Here is an 18,826-nt window from a genome sequence, read left to right as displayed (position 1 = left end):
GGACAGACCCCAACAAGGCAAGGTCCCCACAAGTTTGCAAAGCCCTACAGAAGATCCAGCCAGACAGCACGGAGGACAAAGGTAGGTGCTGTTTATCACCAGCCTGCCTCCCTCCCTCCCTTCCTTCCTCAAGACCAAAACAGCAGCAGGAGAGGAAGAGTTGCATCAGTAACCAGTCTGCAAGAGAAAACCACCTATATGTTTGCTAGGATGAGACAACCCATTCTATGTGAGTCATATCCCCTACATGGTATAAGATGCTTGGAAAAAAAAAAAAAAAGAATGCAACTGATTTTCACTATTTTCACTACATGGTTTAAAAATAGCATCCCCAGACAAAAGACAGTAATCATTTTTGGTTCCTTGGCCCCTTAACAGAGAGGCAGTTGTAATTACATCAGTAAAACCTTCTGAAACATATTTTCTGCTTCAGAAAAAAAATGATCCCAAAGTTCTACAGAACATTTCAAGAAATTCCATGAAAACATTGAAGACAGTAATCTTGACTTTAAGTTTTGGGTACTTTGTTCAAACACTGCATGAGAAGGGCTAGACAAATAAGTTACTTACATGTTTTTTCTCCAGGCCATACTCTGCTTTTATTTCAGGCACAATTTCTGCAGCCATGTCACAATATAAACTTTCACCACACTTCTACATACCAGAAAACCGTGCTCTAAACTCTAACCCAGACATACTGACAGAAGACAACGAGCTCTCACCATGTAAGGATGACTGCAAGTCATTCATGTTTTGGTCTAGCAGCTGTGAGGGCAAGTAGCCTGATGGTGCTGGTACTGCAGATGATGAAGTGTTCTCCCCATCTCTAGCTGAAGAGTTCATGGTGAGATCAGCAGCCTGCCCAAAAACAGCTGTCCACTCTTTGCTGAATTCCCCCTCATCTAGGGAGGAGGCGTTGAGGATCTCATTTAGTAACACCATGTCATCCTTATCACCAGGTTCTGGCTCTGAGGATCTCACAAACTTTTCCTTTGAAGCTGTCTCAGAACAAGAGAGTCAAGATAAATACATTTTTTTTAGACAAAGTAAAGAAGGAACTTTTAAAAACATAGCCAATCTAGGCTGGGTATGTTAAGTGAGATGGAATATTTTTGCAAGACTATTTGTTTTCTTTTTTAAACTCAATTCTCTTGGACATCTGGGTTTATACCTTATACAACAAATAATTCCTTCATTTTCTTAGATAACCACGCTGCTGTTAATGCTTCTCATTAAAAAAATACTACAATCATGCACAAAATTTTATTAAACACACCTAAATCATTACACAGTCTAATATTTAAATCATTGGGAAATACTACTTCTATGCTGCTTCTTGAAACACTATATGAAAGTCTCAAAAAAAGCCCAGATTGGTATAAACAAAAAAAAAAACCAAACAAACAAAAAAAAAACCAACCCAAAACAAACAAACAAAAAAACAAGCAAAAACAAACAAACAAACAAAAAAAAAAAAAAAAACAAAAAAAACCCAAAAAAAAGTACAGCTTGGGGATTTAAGATCTTCCTTCTGACCTTCTGATCAATGCTTGAATTATTGGAGTAGTTTCCCATTAAAAAGGTTAGTCTATCACACAGAGTTAGATTTCTACACTGATCAATGCTGTAGCATTTTTTTTTCTTCTCCTAAGCTGCTGAGAAATAATTGAGGGCTCACTTTCCTTCTGATTGCCTGTGCTAGTTTCTCTGGCACCAGAACTGCAGCAGAAGCAGCTCTTAGATCACTTGAGCCACTGCTCCTTAAAAACAATTTTTTCCTGTTTTAGAAATGCTAAATAGTTACATAAAATACATGAAACTGGTAACCAGGATCATCATCCTTTTCCAAAATATTTTGAGAGTTAGAGAACTATCAAGGACCCCCAAGAGTTATTTTACTTGGAAGCATGTATAAGTCTGCAGATCACAAAAACTGTGGTTAACAAGGCTGATAATGTTACATTCCTGAAATCCAGATCAGTTTATCTTAATTATGCTTGTTTCAAACTTGTGGTAAGGCACAGAAGCAACTCCAGTTTTCCAAAGTTAGGGTAGATCAGCTGAACTCTTCAATTTGCATTCAACTTACATAATGCTTTTAACCCTTTTGGGTTGGGATAAAAGACTGACAATAGCAACAAGGCATTTTACTGAAGCTCAACAGCCTTCTCAGAAAAGTTTCCTGGTAACAGCTGTAATAATTTATAATGAAATGGTTGAAGTTGAGTCAGAGGAGGAAAAAAAGCACAAAACTGTGTTTTAAAATAGGCTCATGCGTCAGCACACACACCTACGTACTAAGAAACAAATAAACCAACACACAATAAAATTATTTTATTCATTACTGAACTCAGCTGTGAGATTCAACTGCTTTCTAACTCATAATTTGATATACCTCTGTACTCCCTGACAGGGGAATTTGAAATAGAAACATTAGAAACACGTCAATTCTCCTGATGTTCCCCCTAGACTATAACTAAAATACCTCAGAAAACAATTTGTTCTTATGAATTTTCAGGCTGTTTTCCCATCTTCAGATAAAGAGCAAAGAATATTAACATTGTCCAAGTACCTCCAATTCCCCCAAGTTATTCAGCAGGTAAGACAGAGGGGTAAATCCTCCCATAGGGGAAACACACCTGCTATTTCAAAGGCCCATAAGAACTCTGAGCTCTATTGAGCATCACCACCTCAAAGCTGCTCTCAGGAAGCCCCTTCATGAACTTGCAGGAGAGATGCAAAGGGAGCATTTCTAGCAGATCTGCTACGACACAGCCCCAACACCATGTAACCACAAGTGCCCTGAACGGAACAAATGCAGCAGCACAGCTCAGAGCCAAGCTCTGCCTCATCTGGGGAACCTGCAGGAGCCCCATCGTGACTTCAGGAGCAAGCACAACACAAAGCCTTACACATGAAGAGCAGCCAGGTCTTGCTGCAGGGTGTACAACCACCAGAAATCTGAGGAGTGACACATTTTGTGGCTCAGCAATCTTCCTGGTTTTCCTGTGGGGACTGTGCACCCGTGGCAGGGCAGGATAGGGTGTGTTCAGGCACAGGCTGCCCTGAGTAAGCAGCAGCAAGTTTTACTCTTGTTTGCAATGAAGGTTATCTCAGAAACCAGTCTTGCTTACCGAGATATTACTCATGTGGTATCTCCACCAGATTACTAGAATGATAGGGACTTTCTCACCTTACCCGTAAATCCTCTATTACTTCTTTTCCTGTTTCTGTTTTCACTGCCTGTTTTCAGTCAAAATCCTTTCTTCTGTCTGCACATGCTGCCCCAGCCTTATAAATAACCATGAAAAAAATCCAAACCTTCCAATAAAACACTGGCAGAACAATGTGATTATATTCTTTTTGTAGCTGTTTGAACAAGCCTCTAGCAATGCTCACAATTCCTTTGTAAACATACCTCATTTTGCTATTAAAAAAAAAGGGAAGTGAAACTAAAAATATTTACAACAGTACATGATTGGCAACATATGATAAAGACTTCCTTCTGAATCACACATGAAAGTGTACCTCTACCTATACTCCTTCACTTAAATTTGTACAATATTCATTAGCCTAAAGCTAGCTAGTGTGTAAAATTAGGGCACATGGCTGATACTTTAACAGTGCCAAAGCGATCTTTAGCCAATGCAGACACCCCACAGAAGTTTTTGTATTAATTTAACTGTTTAAGTAAAGGAAAAGTGTTCAAAGTGGCACAGCTAAGCTTGTATGAGCAATAATTGTATGTATTATCTGTATCTCCACTAGGAAGGCCCAACAAGGAATGGAACTGAGTAAGAAGAAAACCAGAAGAAAAAAAATGTTACTATCAGACATGCATCGATCTTTAATAACCACAGAGAAGAAGTCATTGTTACTTTATCTGTTCACAGATTAGGGCTGCTTCTGCAGACAGCTGAGGAACTTTCCTGGTGCCTGCCTTCACGGGTGATTCCTCACGTGGATAATTTCCTCCCCCAGTACAAGACATTGCCTGTGGCAAATCCAGAGCCAAGGTGTTTGCAAATGTCCTTACCTACTGTGAAGGCAGTGTTTAAACACCCCAAACACTCTCAGTCTGACTGACTAAACCACACAAAGGGATTTTTTTTCTTTGCCTTATTCGCATGTTGAGTTGCCACAATTGTTTTGGTTGTTGAAGTTTTTTTTGCTCATTCTGCTGAGATATATGAGTGAAAAACAATTGAAAATTATAGACATCACTCTGACTTCTTATGACAAATTATAAAACATGTTACCTGGCAAACAGTACACCCCTTTGAGCTGCCAGGGATTTCACAGAAGTAAAAGAACAGCACTGTGGATTTAATTAACTCTCTGTCTGAGAGAAGTCACCAGTTCTTACATGGTTCTAAGAAAATGACATAATTTGTTTCTGATCTGTGCATTTTTAATACAAAATTTTGTGGTTACTAGTGCATTGCCAAGAGTTGTAGCACAACAACTAAAAAACCAAAATGAAACATTTGTGAAATATTATAGGAGGGGTAAGGTTTACAGTGGAACCTACTTCAGTTGGGCAAATAGGATATAGTCCACCCTACCTAATCTTTAATTACCGGGTATAAACATTTTATTCCCAATAAGGTTTACTTCATATTGTAATTATCAGGAATAGCGCCGCTGCTGAATTTCCTTTAACGCTATTTAAATACTGCACCTGAGTAATTTCATTCCACCTTCCAGACTGTGAAAGAAATTGAGAGCTAAAATTAAAAGTACACTTGGCTACTATGATTAAAAAGCAAATGAAAGAGATTAAACAGACATGCACAATCATATCATACCATTTTCTTCAGGTTGCAGGTCTAATAACGCATCTATAGCACCTAAAAAAAAAAAACACAAATAAAGAAAAATTAAAAGCCACAAAGGAAGATGTACACTACACTGACAAACACTATGTAAACATGTAAAGATAGTTTTCTTGTCTTCACCTGAGTTCTGCTCGTGGTTACAATGTCCTTGCAATGTGGAGATGACATCCTTGCCATCATCAGCTGTAATTGAGATCCATAAACACATCAAATTGCACGTGGAAGAAGACCATGCTTATAAACAATGCCACTACAAGATCAACATGCAGTGGTTTAATTGGATTCTCATTTTAAATGAGTCATGTTTAAAATGAGGCTGGTCACAATGAAAGAAACATCCAAGGTGGTACAAGCATTTCAAAGTGAGGCAAATTCCTGAAAAACAACCTGAGGGAGATCTTCCTTTGAGTCCCTGCCTGCTACACTACCCTCTCCAGGCTGAGAGCACCCATCTAAGTTGACTGCAACAATCAGTCCTCCAGAAGCAGAGAAATTTCATTTAGAAGCTTTTACTTAAGACAGGAGAGGGCAAAAAAGTGCTGAGAACTTGTCACGCTCTAAACTGCCTTCCTTACAATGTGTTCTTCCACACAAACTCTGAGAAGAGGGAGAAGTCTTCACCTAAGGTACCCCAAGCATCTCCTCTGGAGGGGACTAAGTGGACTAAGATCAATAGGGAGTAAAATGTAGAGCTGAGAGTTATAGGCTATTAGAGATGACAAAAGACAGCTTAAATTCTCAGCAAGTTTCTTGGATGAGACATGGAGTCAAAACAATCATCTAGATTCTGTTTATCAGTGAACAGAAAGATATGTCCCTCAGGTGATTAACTCCATTTAAGACATGTAGCAAAACATGAGGATGAGTTACTGCTGAATATGCCTTTTTCTTCCTTAACTGTTAAGGAAATCTAGCTCCTAGACAAGTAAGCCTGTAGCTCTAAAGGCAAAGGAAGGGTTTGGCCACAGTATTGCCAGAACTGGAAGGCCCATCTGCTGGAAGGCTCACATGAGAAGCTGGAAAGGTGAAATAGAATTCTCTATTGTGAAATAAAAACTGAATCCCAAACTCTTTCAAAAGAATTGCCAATCTCTTCCAAGAAAAACTTCAAGGTGTGTTCAGAACAAAAGGAAACAGAGCAGCTTGCTGTTTGTATCATTATCTTCCTATCTTTGCTAGGACAGAAATGTGCTCCTGGCACAAGAATCACCTGCTCATTTAAGAACCCATGAGCACATCTGATTGCACTCTATATACATGTAGATGGGAGAGGGATAAACACATGAACAAATCTAAATGATGCTTTCATAAGATCACAATGTACAAACTAAAGGGGAAAATCCTAACCCTAAACTGTCTGGCAGAGGGGAAAAGAAATTCAGAAAGCAAAGTTCATGAAGATGGGGTATGGATGGCCACAATTCTGTAATGAAAAAGGTACAACTGTTGCCCAAAGCCTGCCTCAGTTGAGTGGTAAACATGATGGAGCCAATCTTAAAGTCATCTGTAGTATAGTAAGGGAAAATGCAGAGCAAACAATTAAAAAATTGAAGTTATGAAGTAAAAGTAGTTGGTGAGGAAAACTAAGCAGCAACATAGCTCCCTCACTAGAAGCACTGTACCTGTATGACTTTAGAATATACAGGGTAATTTAAGAAGAAAAAAAAACTTAGCAATGGCATAGACCTGGTGTATGAAGATGGAAAAATTTAGAAGACCAGTTAGAAATATTTCAAAACACTTCAGTTCCTTTTAGGGGTGATGAAGAGACAGAACAAAGTATGTATTTTATGGTGAAATATTTTACAGTCCATAAGTAATTGAGATTCTAGAAAACATTTGCTAAGAAAATATAAGTCAGATTTTGTACCCATATATATTAAAATATCTTGTCAATGATAAATCTGATCTAATTAATTGCAAAATAGGTGAAAAACACTGGAAAAGTCCTGATATTGTGTCTTTACTACAAAAAACAACAAACATAATTAAACAGAGTGAATGAAGTAACTGCAAGTTACTACAGGCTGGTAGACCACCATTACTCCCAGTTAAAAGATTAATGGAATGCCATTCAGTATGGCATCCAGCAAAAGAACGTGAGCATCATAAATGCTCCTCTAATAATTTACTGTTGATTTTATGGAAAGCAGACCCAGTTGAAAAAACCCAGCTAATTTAATTCTTAGATAAAACGATGAGCTTTTTTCAGTAAAGATATTTGTTTAGAAACAACTTGATTTTGCACTGCACTGCCTTACAGCTAAAAAGTTAGCACTGCATAACATCTATAACGAACATATTGAATGGATTAGGAATGTGACAACTAACAGATGTCAAAAACACATTGTTAGGAGAAATAATTGCAAAGCAAAAGTGTTTCTAGTTTAGATCTGCAAGGCTTCCTGTTTTATCCATTGCTAGTCAATGGCTTTAGCAGTCATCTGGAAGTAAACACAAAATCACTCTTGAAAAAAATGTGCAAACAACTAACAGACTATTAGAGGTGGTCAGTCAGTCCACTCATTCGGTTTCTGTAGTCAGAACTGGGAGAATTTAACACCACCAAGTTGCAAGTTACATCTCCAGGACTAAGGAATATAAGCCATGCTGTAGAAAGGCCAAATGAATCCTGGAAAGCTATGACTGAAAGGAACTGAGTCTTGTTAAATAATGCATTCAGATATGAGCTTCAAACTTGATGTTGCAGCAATATGGGATGCTCTTCTTGGATACAGAAACAGGAATGTGACTTTGCCTTCTAGAAACATGACAGGTGAGAACAGCATCAGAAATCTCTTGTCCAGCTATGTATTTCATATTTGAAAAGGAATGTTGTAAAGTGGAATGGAAACAAAAACTTCAAAAATAAAGATGAGATGACGAGTTCAAGATATCAATACGATTAACCCACTGAAATAAAGATTTGAGAATAGTCTCAACTTTCATGTAGCACCGTTTAAGTATCCTAATGAAGGATGAAATACAACATATTAAAATTATTCTCCCTTAATTTAGCAGAAAAAGTTAAATAGTCTTGAAGAATTCCATGGATGAAGATTCTACTTTTTACAGCACTTCACCACCCTCACTGCAAGCACTTTCTTCTTAGCATGTACTCAGAATTTATCTTTCTGATATTTGTATCTATTTCCTTTCTTTCTCAGTGCACTTCCAATTGGAGCCTGGCTGTGTCACTGGGTAATAACACATAAGGCCATTGGCTTGTGGGCAGAAGCTCCACTGAATTAATCAAGTTTTTCACAGACTATAGTTTAATGACTGGAACAAACCAGTGAGCTAAGTGGCACACTTCCCTTGTCTCACCTACCATCCTGCAGATCCCTTCCTTGAAGGGTACATGCTCCATGTATGAATTAGGCTTTGGAACACAAGCTATTTGACCTGCCTGAGAATGACTGAATGAAATGCAGTGGGATGCAACATGTAAGAGATTAACAGATTCTCATTTGGTTTTATGCATTTTAGGGATTTGGTGGGTGAAGCTGATACAGGAAATAAACCAAATCAAACCAAAAAACCCAAGTGTTACAGCACTTATGGAGTTATGATAACACAAAATGTAATACCTGAATAGTTCGGTTCCTTGGTATGGCTCTCCTCATCTAATGAAATCAACCTTAATTTGAAAGAATAAGAAAAAAATTGGGAAAATAATTCTAATGCTCTAAAATAACAATACATTTTCGTCTTTCTTAAAATCATTACAGATTCATATAATTAACAAATAAACAGTAATAACAAATGGACTTTTGCATTTGCCGACCTGTTGTTACCTTTTATTGTTTCATTGGCAGGTCTGTAGAAAAATGAAAATTAGATTGAACTAGCAAATTCTATCAGCTTCCATTTTTAGTCTGACTCAATCTCTGCTGGAAAGTACTGTGTATTCTCCGTTTCCACATTTGGTCTTTTACAGCTATCATGAAGGATCTACAACTGTTCCCCAGCCCCCTCCCCCTCCTTCTCTCCAAAAATGGCAACCAACCACTTTGTGGTTCTCTTTTTAACAGCAACTAATTAAAAATCAACAGTCAGGACAGTTTTGCCTCATGTCAGCAGATTTCTATAATAACAGATCAGCAGTGTTGATGAAAAAAGCTCTCAACAGGGAAAAAAAAGGTGTAGTTTACATGCAATTTATACACAAAGGTGATCACTTCAATGAAGAATACACACTTTGGAACTGCTATTACTTTGTGTAAAGCCATTCAAGGAGTAGGGACTGAAGCAGCCACAAGGCTGATGTGGTGGTGAAAAGGACTGTGTGGGCACATTCCTCCTATCCTCTAGTGATGGGACAGAAAAAGATCCCTCCCCTGCTCTTGGGGGTAGGCCTGTGGTAGAAAATTCTAATATAATGAATGTTTACTGTGAATGGAAAATTCATGAGGATTTAAAAAGCTTTGTCTTGTGTAATTCTTCTCGAATCTTACATGTTTGTTTATGGTTTTAGACAGCAAAAGGGTGATATATTTTTTCCCTCACTTTTATGCCAGACAAGGACGAAGATAATCCATAAATAAACACAAGTACAACCATGACATGGCATCTGATGCATTTCCTGGTAGGTGCCAACGCACACTTCTTGCATAAATCACACATTCATTCTAGAATATTATATTCAATGCTGAGGAGAGAGCTATTTATTAAACTCTATTACTGTCACATGAGATGCAACAGATGGAAGCAAGTGCGGTGGAGACAACCACCTGCCAAATGGTATTTGGTCAAGTCCTTTCTAATATCAACAGCACCAAATCTGACCAATTTATAAAGTAGTATTGGTCAGTGGTTCTGAATCTGAACCAGAAAAACGACTGAAAACCTGAACTTAAAAATCCATTATTATAAATAGCCAAGCAAAATTCACTAATCAATCAAACTGTTCTCTGCTTTTTGACAACTGATCCTTTGCTGGGTGCTTCATTTAAGCAGGGATAGTCAAAACAACAGGTGGCAGTAGGATTATATCAACACTGCATCTCCTGGCAACCGAATCCTGACAGTCAGGTAGGGGAGGGATCGCATCTCTTTCTCCTGTTCTCCTCTCCCCACAGCCCATTCATAAGTCTCTCTCAGCTCAGAGCTACAGGTAACTCAAAACTTGACAGCATCAGCTCACTTAGATGTACTTTATACTAAGTACCTACTGCTTCATTGGATTACTAACTGATGCTGTATACATTACAAAAACTAATCGCTACTCGGAGCAATCAGTAATCTATATCCTATTTCCAGGTGAAAGGAGATGCTACTGAAAGGAGAAATACAATGCTCATATATCTGCTCTCATGTATAATTGTTTACAATTTCTTTTACTAAAGAAAAAATGAAGCAAAAACTGAAAAAAAAAATAGCCTAGGAAAGATGAAAAACACATAAGGGTTTTATGGGTCTTTTTAAAGCTCTTAATTTCACCATGAAGTTTATTAGTTTTCATGTACACATTACAACATCTCAGGAATTTTTGTATTGAGGTAATCAGTAGAATTAAACTAACTGTATCTGTATCTCTACTTATGTTTGGTGACTTTAGCAACAAGGAAGCAGATTATAGACAAAAATAATTTTGATGTACAGGACATGTGACTTACTGACTCTGCTGATCTTCCACTGTATTGGTGCTCTCAATCTGCTGGTCTTCCTTTTCTACTTTTTCAGTTAGTTTATTCACAGGATCTTGCAAGCTCTAGATCATAACCATAATACAAATGTAAAGAAGAAAAACAATCAGAATGGTTTTACACTATATCAAAACTATATCTGACTCAAACAAGCAGAATTAAAAGTGTTAGAAGATACTAATTCAAATTGAGTCTGTGAACACACTTTATGGAAGAAGGTGACACATGGCAACTTCTAAACTCATGTTCTGTTTCTAATAATACTAAATGACTATTTCCAGGTAAATATTTCCAATATTTCTAAGTAAATCTATCTACAACATGTGCAAAGCAGGCACAAATGGCATGTTTCTTTGCTGTTTGGGGGATTTTCTTATTTTTTCCTGTCCTTCTTTTAGTTTTCTTAAGATGAGAAAAATGAATTCTTTAGATCTGTTTGTTCCTTATATACTGCTTCTTTTCTTACTTATTCTCTTTTTTCCCCTCCACAATTATTCCCACAAAGCTGGCAACTGCAGTGGTAGTGGGAAGATACTGCTTGTGTCCTGAATCTGAAAACAAGGGTTAAAATCTTGGATGATAGTTTGATGAAGGCCAGGCATAGTATTATGAAACCCTACTGTCCCTTTGCAGTCTGAAAGGCTGTGCTACAAGATAACAATGTGCAGTTTCATGGTCAGCATTTTTATAACCAAAATTTGGAGATGATAACAAGCCAACACAAGGATTACAGACTAACTCTAAAGTGATAAATATGCTACTGGTGGTCACTCGTATGCATCAATTAGAAATTCTGCCTAAAAAATTAAATAAAGGAACACAGCAATTAGGTAAAGTAGATGCTAGCAATGTAAATATTTCTATATCAAATGGTTTTGCTGTGAAGGTGAAAAAAATTTCCTCTTTCTAAAATCCAACTCCATTTCTGAAAAATTAAACCATGGTACATGTGAATAGTCTTGACCATTTGTAATTAAATATATTAATGTATTAATGTTGCCCTGATAGTCATAGCAGTGCATCTCACCCCAACTTCTTCTCATGCCTGCCCCACCCCTGAAAAGCAAAGGGTAAAACAGAGAAGTCACCTTCCATAAAAAACTGAAAACCTACAAAAATGTAGTGGTTCTGCATCTGGAATTTGAACAAAACACTAATGTGTTTCATTAGAAAAGTTAAACAAAAAACCACAGCCTAAGCAACTGAATAAAAATTAGGGTGCCCAGCCCATCTGCCACAACAAAAGCATTTCCAGACATATTGTAGGTCTTGTTTGCACTACCCTGTTAACCAGGACCGAAGAGTTAACCAGAAGGAGCATCCCAGTTTCTTCTTGGTTTAGCATTTGTCTGTATGAGGAATCTATACTTCAGAACTTTAAAAACCAAATTTCTAGATTTGTCATGTGCTGCAGTTGCCTTTTTTTCCCCTCTCAATAAGCTAATTCTACATAAATCTGCTGATTAATTTGTCACAAGGAGCCTCAGCATTGCAGACATGGTCAAAAGATGGCCACAAAACCAACAATAATAAAAAAAACGCCTTAAAGAAATTAACCTTATTCTGTGGTTATCACTTTTTTGTTTGACACTGTTGTTAATCAGAACCACATGTAAGTGTAATTCTTGGATGCTGAACAAGGACACTAGCCAGCTCAGCTAGATCACCTATGTATGAATGTCACCCTTTACCTGCATTTGTACTGAGTGTTGATTAGACTTCTTGTGCTATTAAAATTGATGGGAATTATTCCATTGACTCCAAGAAGTCCTGGACTAGAGTTCAAGAACATACAAATATCAACTATACTTGCACAAAAGTGCTGTGTAGAGAAAGAAAGCAGCTCTGCATTTTGGGGACTGTGCTGCTTTAGGCACTTGAACCAACCTGGGTATCTTCACCCCAGGACACACAGGCCACGGAATCAGGAGGTGATGGTGAAACTATTGTGGTGCTCTGACTGACACCAAGTATAGCACCTCAGAGCTTGCTCCAAAGGGGTTGTAAAGGTTTTGGACAAAAACCAGAACTACTTTAACCACTGCCTAGTTATACAAGTTAAAGAAAATGATTAGAAATGCAGTTGGCATAATAAAAAAAATCCCCAAAAAAACCCCAAAAAACCAAAACCCAACAGGGAAATAAGCATCCTTCTTTAAGGACCTAGATTTTAAGAAGCTTCCTTTGTCAGTGTTTCAGGAAATCCATATTTAAAGAACTGTGATCAAACCACGGAAACAGCATATAGAAATGGAGTTCAGAAGTACCTTGGGAAGGAAATAGCATGATGATAATGGCAGCTACTATTTCCTGTATTAGAAAAATAAACATAGCTCTGAAACACAGCTTTGGTTTCAATGGTGATTATGATAAAAATTGTTAAAAATCAGAAGCTGTATTTTGATGCAATAATTCCATGTGACAACTTTATTCAGACTCAAAATCAAATACCAAATAATGAAATTATTTTCTTCACCCCTGCCTTCCTCTACTCTATATTCTGAGGTATCTTTTAAAAAAGACTTTAAAAAGCTAGAGAATGAGTATGAAATGAAACAATGTTAAAAAAGCCACAGTCAACCATTTTCTAAACATGAACCCACAATAATGTGATCACTACTGTCATCAGGCATAGAAATGAAACCACAATATTCTCTTAATTGTTTCAGGCTACATTAGAAGAAAGGGAAGAAGCCTCATCATCTAGAAAGTGTAGTGATTAAACAGAGTTATGACAACACAGACTGAATTCAGATCAAAGAAAGCACATTTCAGCTGGTCATACCCCTGACTTGGCTGCTCAGAAAACACAGATGTGTAACCTCACAGCACTCTTCTGGCTGCTCATGTGGACTAAAATGGATTTTGTTGTGAACTACACCACATATGTGGCTTGAAGTAGGATCCTTTAGAAACCTATTTTCCGAGCTTCTTTAATCTCTCTTTTACTACAAAAATCAGAGTAAGACCTTACACACTAGCAGAGCAAGTTCAGAGTCATTCATTCTGCCTGATGTCTCTGACACCAGAAGTCACCCAGTGATACTTCACCTGCTGCCACTACTCAGGCTAAGTATCCAAGCCAACAAGGGATTCCTCCACTGTAGAGTTAACTCTGGTTCCTGCTCAGGCTCCATTTCTGACTGCTACTCACTCACTAAATTACTTCACCTGCATCTGGGCTGCTTTCAAGTCAAGCCAAGATCATCTGGATTGCACATAAAATCTGCCCTCTGCAGTTAAATCACCAGTGTTGACACTGCACTCAGCTCACCCACAGCTCCTCCCAAGTGCCTTGGACAACTAATGCACTTTTTGACAGACAGAATCAAAGCAACACAACTAAGGACAGTTTCAGGAGCCAGGCAGACATTCCAAGATGTCACATCATTTATGGAAAAGTGCAACAGCACTGAGGAGACAAAAATCTGAATATATTTAATTTGGAGGAGAGCTGAAGAGGAAAATAAGTTGTCTCAGAATATCCTCCCAGATATTTATCAAGAAAAGAAATACCACACCTCCCCAAAACCCTTGAAGATGCAAAATCATAGGCAATCTTTTCTATGAGTAAAGTCATGGTGTGACAAACAGAAATAAGAGAGGATATCCAACTACAGCAGATGTCAGCAGAAGGCACAGTGTTGTAACACCTGTTTGGATAGAGTACTCCAAGGAAGTACTCCATGTAAGGAGCTCAGGCAGCATCTTCCACTTCACTAAGAAATAAATAGATGCACTGAGATTTATGCCTTTTGACTCCCCTACCAGGCCTACTATTATTTCTAAATTACTACAAACTCTTCAGGAAGTTTGGCATTCTAGCGTTTAAATTAAAATAAATGCAACTAAATATTATTTAAGTAACTAAGGCAAATAAATTGTAACAGAAAATAGAAAAAGATATTATTAATGAAAAGTAGCCTCTGAAATAAACTTGAATTCATTTGATAGATGTTAATTTCAAGACAATGAAATCTTAATAGCTTTACCAAAACAGGAGCCCATCATTTGTAATATTAAAGCAATGGATACAGTGACAGATACTTTTACATCACTATACATAGAGTTGTTAGCACATTAATAATCATCTTTCATCAAGCATAAAACTCAAGAGTTAGGAAATACAGCTGCAATAGCACAATTATACTGCTCTCTGCACATACCCTGAAGCAAAGAAAACAAATGGGCTGCTTTTCATTAAGGGAGTTTGGCAAACATCTCTAAAGACAATGTTTTCTTTCCAGAAACAATCCCGAGAGTCATTTCAGAGTCTCTTTCCTGAAGTAAACCTGGTACACAAATATATATTTACACTACAAAATATAAATAGCATTTTGTAGTACATAGCACCTCCTAATTTTTCAGCAGAACAATCTATATTAAAGTCAAATATAAACTTGCATTAATTTCTTGTTTTAAAGTGAAACACTAATGCTACATTCACATATGCTTAGTTTAATCCAGTTTCATTTGTATGAGCAAGATTTTGTCTTTTATGGAATGATAAAAGACAAAAATGATTTGAAAGAATCAAATTCAAAATTTTCATTTAACAAAGATCCCCTTTTATAGTATCAGGCAGGGGAAAATAGTCTAAAAGAAGCAACTTCCAATTAAATGTAGAAATGGCTACACTGAAATATTTTATGTATATTTTAATTCAGTAGGTATTCTAATTTTATATTTTAATGCATGAAGTCAACAACAGACATGGTATCTCCACTGGGTACATTTTTAGACCAAAAGTTTCTCCATCAGAAACTACACTACCTTAGATCAGCCATAGCTATCTATATATCATACTTCATTAAAAAATAATACCCCATAATCTCAATGTAAAATTAATTTGCAGCTCCTTTTTAATATATAGTTACCCTGGCAAGAACATATGATATGACTGGTAGGGATCAGCTCCCTAACCATTATCATCTATTGTTATTCCACACCCAGGTGTAGCAGAGGTGAGATGGGACTCACCACACCCTGCAGAAGTGACAAGCAGAGCTCACTTAACCTAGTAATGCAACTGAAGCAGCAACCAACATCCATTCTCTTAGGAAACACAATCTCACCTGATGCAATCACCAGATTCTGATTTAATCACCCTAGCAATCATTTGATGGAAACAATCAGAAACTAATAGTTGTGGACAAGAGATTGTGGAGAAGGCTTTGGTATAGAAAATAACCCCACATTCTAGAGACTGAAAGAAAAAGACCTCTGATCCTAAAAGCCAGTAACATAGTCTAACTCCCAAGCAGCTGTTTTTCTGAAAGCACAGAATTACATGAAATCCTATAGTTTTAAACTATCTCCTGATTAGCATCATTTATCAGCATACATATCAGTGCAAAAACAGGAAATCACATCTTTTCAGTGCAGGAGGTGAGCACTATAATTGGTTAAGATTTTCATAAAAAAGGCTGCATTCTAAACACACTACAATATGCCCAACCATTTTTACAATTACTTTTTGCATCAAGGGAGTGCTTGTTATATGTGTAGGTTCAATATAGATGGTATTTCTTTATCACAGATTCCCAATTTAATTTCAAATTTAAATCATGGTGACATGTTTCACAGGAGGAAGTTCAAAAGGTACAAAGCATCCCCAAATGTCTTTCATCCTCCATCACAAGGGTAAACCAAAACAGGTGCATTTTCTCTCCAAGTTGCTCTCCAAGATGTCCAAATGTTATTATACCTCTTGAAACATCCTATGTGTTGTTCAAATAATTAAATTTTTAGATACAAAAGAGCATGAAGAATAAATACGCAGCAACAATACAGGCTACCTACACAAATTAGACTGAAATTGTTTTGGACCAAAGCAAAGATAAAAACATCCTCAGAAACCTTTTGACATCAGGAAGGTAAGAAAAGAGCCCAGCAGCACAGCTGGTCAGAAGGACATTAAACAGAAAACCTGTATTTAAATGAAAAGGCAGAACAGGGATAAAAGTGTCAGAAAATATATGGAAAAAAATATCAACATGTGTTTTCTACATCCTTGTATGATCTCTTATCATTACCACTGGGTAAATGTATATATCTATATATTCCTTACCTTTAACATAGTGAATTCATATGGCTGATAACCTTTGAAACTTTCATGGATGGCTGCCATCGTGTGTGAAGTTTTTTCCCAAAAATGAAGTAGTGTTGTCTGTAAGGCAGGGCAAAATTTCAGTGCCAATGTTAACACAAATCTGTTTTCAGTGCAAATTTCACATCTTGCCTCCAACGCTAGCTACATATTCTTACAGTTTAATACTGCCATGGTAACCTCTTGAAAAGCCACATTAACAGGAAAACAGTCTTTCAGAGGTCAACATTTTCCTTGGATACCTGATATGTTGTTAACACATGAGAAAGGAGGTTGCATCTGCTCGCTCCCAGAAGATCCACTTTTTGACAGACATCAGTCTTCAGTTTGTCAAAGTTGAGTTTTGCGTGTCGCACTTGTGCTTGAACCTTCACACAAAAGGATAATTGTTATGTAGTGGTTTTTTCCTCCACTTTTAAGGAAAGAGCAAGCTAACACAACCTCTAGGAAAATCAGACAACTGAACAGACTCAATTACAGTTTTATTTTCATAAATCCCCCTGAAATTAAGATAAACTGGCTGAAAAATGGTACTCTTACTATCTTCTCTATTGTTGCTTTTTGTAATATATTCAGTGAAGAATTTTTGTTTTCTAACCCGTTTTGTATGATGGATATTACTATAAAATATACACTGAGAACAACTGGAAAAGATACTTATATTGGTATCTCTTTCAAGAAAGAAAAATTCAAAGCCCAACCAACAAATTTGGATCTGAAAGTTTATTACATAATACACAGGTGCACAGTCAGAGACATTTCCACGTCCCTATAGTAAGAGATAAATGACACTGACAAGGTTTAAAGTCTATCTAAAATGATATAAGCACTTCAATATCTTTGGATCGCTACAAAAATTTTCACTCATAAAAGTTCTCGTTCTAAGACGAGAGTGCTTTTTCTGTTTACCAGAAAAATATCAAGTCCTCTTTACCTAGGAATTAAAAATTTCAGTTTCAAGGCATTTTACTTTTTCAAATTATTTTTCTATCACCTATTAACTACATACACATGTACATTAAGCACATTAATAACACCCTGTTCCACAAACTGCACATGCTTGACAACAACACTGACGTGATCTGGTACCAGGGTAGAAGGCTGATGTAGGCATTTTGGTATCCAGGATTTTCCATTTTTGTGGCACACTACACAAATATTATATTAATGGAAGATATTTGTTTAAATTCTGTAAACAAATTTTATTATAGTTTTCTTCCAATGGAATAGGAAACAATCAAACCACAAAACATAATGAATTTCCTATAACTCATTCATACTTAAAATAAAATATTTACCCCAAAAATAAAATGTTTGACAAAGAAAACAAACTATTGAAGTAAATTATACATTTCTTTCATTTTCTGGCCTAACTTGGAGCCTAAAATCATTTTGTCTAGAATATGCAAACTCAGTCAAAGATTTGTCAAACTTTTGGGCTCCTGATCTTCAGAAGTGAACCTGGAACTTTGCAGCAAGTGCCTTGTGCAGTAAGGACAAATACACACATCTCATAATGTAATCTGAAATGCCATCATCTGATGACTTGCTTGTTGTCTGTGCATGTTGAAGAGTTAAAAAAAAAATAAAATAGACGCATCTCCAGAAGATGAAGGACTTCTTAGGTAGTTAGGAGATGTTTTAGTCAGGTAGAGACAGATTTGAATTTCATGGAAAGCCTTACCCAGTCAGAGTTACAGTGGCATGAGCTGAGGCTGCCTCTTAGTTTGGGATCCCCAAGGATTGCCACACTTCTATCTTGTGCCTGAAGGAAGCCCAAGCAAGGCACCATGCTATCCAGGCCAGGAGTGCCATCCCAGGCACAGCTGTCCAGCCAAAATAGCACATGGGTAAAGAGCTTATGGACCTCCAAAACTGAGCAGCAGAAGAAGATAGGAGCAGTGGCAGGGGAAGTGTAGAAGCTTCATCCAGTGCTGGATAAAGACATTGTCCCATGTTAGGTCCTCAGATGCTTTATTTGCTTTAGCTTCAAGTGCCTGAGAGCACAGTTACAACTTCACTGTGAAAAGGAGAGCTGTGAAGAAAATCATGGGCCTATGCAAAAAAGCACTTCTAACTGAAATCCAAACTTGGGATTACACACATTTTTTGCCATAAAGAATTGCTGCAATAGGTAGGGATTTAAGTAAGAGATGTAGGGTTTTGAAAAAACTGATCTTAGTTACGGCCATGAAAATTCAGAGATATTCAACTGATGTAAATGGAAATGT

At 37.1% G+C, this 18,826-nt stretch overlaps 1 protein-coding gene across 8 annotated transcripts in view; it reads right to left on the bottom strand.

Annotated features, from left to right (window-relative positions):
• ICA1 (islet cell autoantigen 1) overlaps positions 1-18,826 on the bottom strand; it is a 65,414-nt gene that overhangs the window by 6,751 nt on the left and 39,837 nt on the right. For 4 of the 8 annotated variants that reach the window (XM_056484494.1, XM_056484498.1, XM_056484497.1 and 1 more), the window contains 7 exons: positions 16,838-16,963; positions 16,557-16,655; positions 10,457-10,551; positions 8,429-8,478; positions 4,959-5,021; positions 4,809-4,850; positions 723-998 (listed from right to left, as the gene is read on the bottom strand). In XM_056484494.1, the coding sequence (XP_056340469.1) occupies positions 723-998; positions 4,809-4,850; positions 4,959-5,021; positions 8,429-8,478; positions 10,457-10,551; positions 16,557-16,655; positions 16,838-16,963 (751 nt within the window). The remainder of the gene's footprint in view (positions 1-722; positions 999-4,808; positions 4,851-4,958; positions 5,022-8,428; positions 8,479-10,456; positions 10,552-16,556; positions 16,656-16,837; positions 16,964-18,826) is intronic. The other 4 variants (XM_056484501.1, XM_056484502.1, XM_056484499.1 and 1 more) reach the window with 1 other exon arrangement.

The sequence above is a fragment of the Oenanthe melanoleuca genome, chromosome 2 (genome assembly GCF_029582105.1).
Source record: "Oenanthe melanoleuca isolate GR-GAL-2019-014 chromosome 2, OMel1.0, whole genome shotgun sequence".
NCBI lineage: Eukaryota > Metazoa > Chordata > Aves > Passeriformes > Muscicapidae > Oenanthe > Oenanthe melanoleuca.
This window is presented reverse-complemented; position numbering and strand designations above follow the sequence as displayed.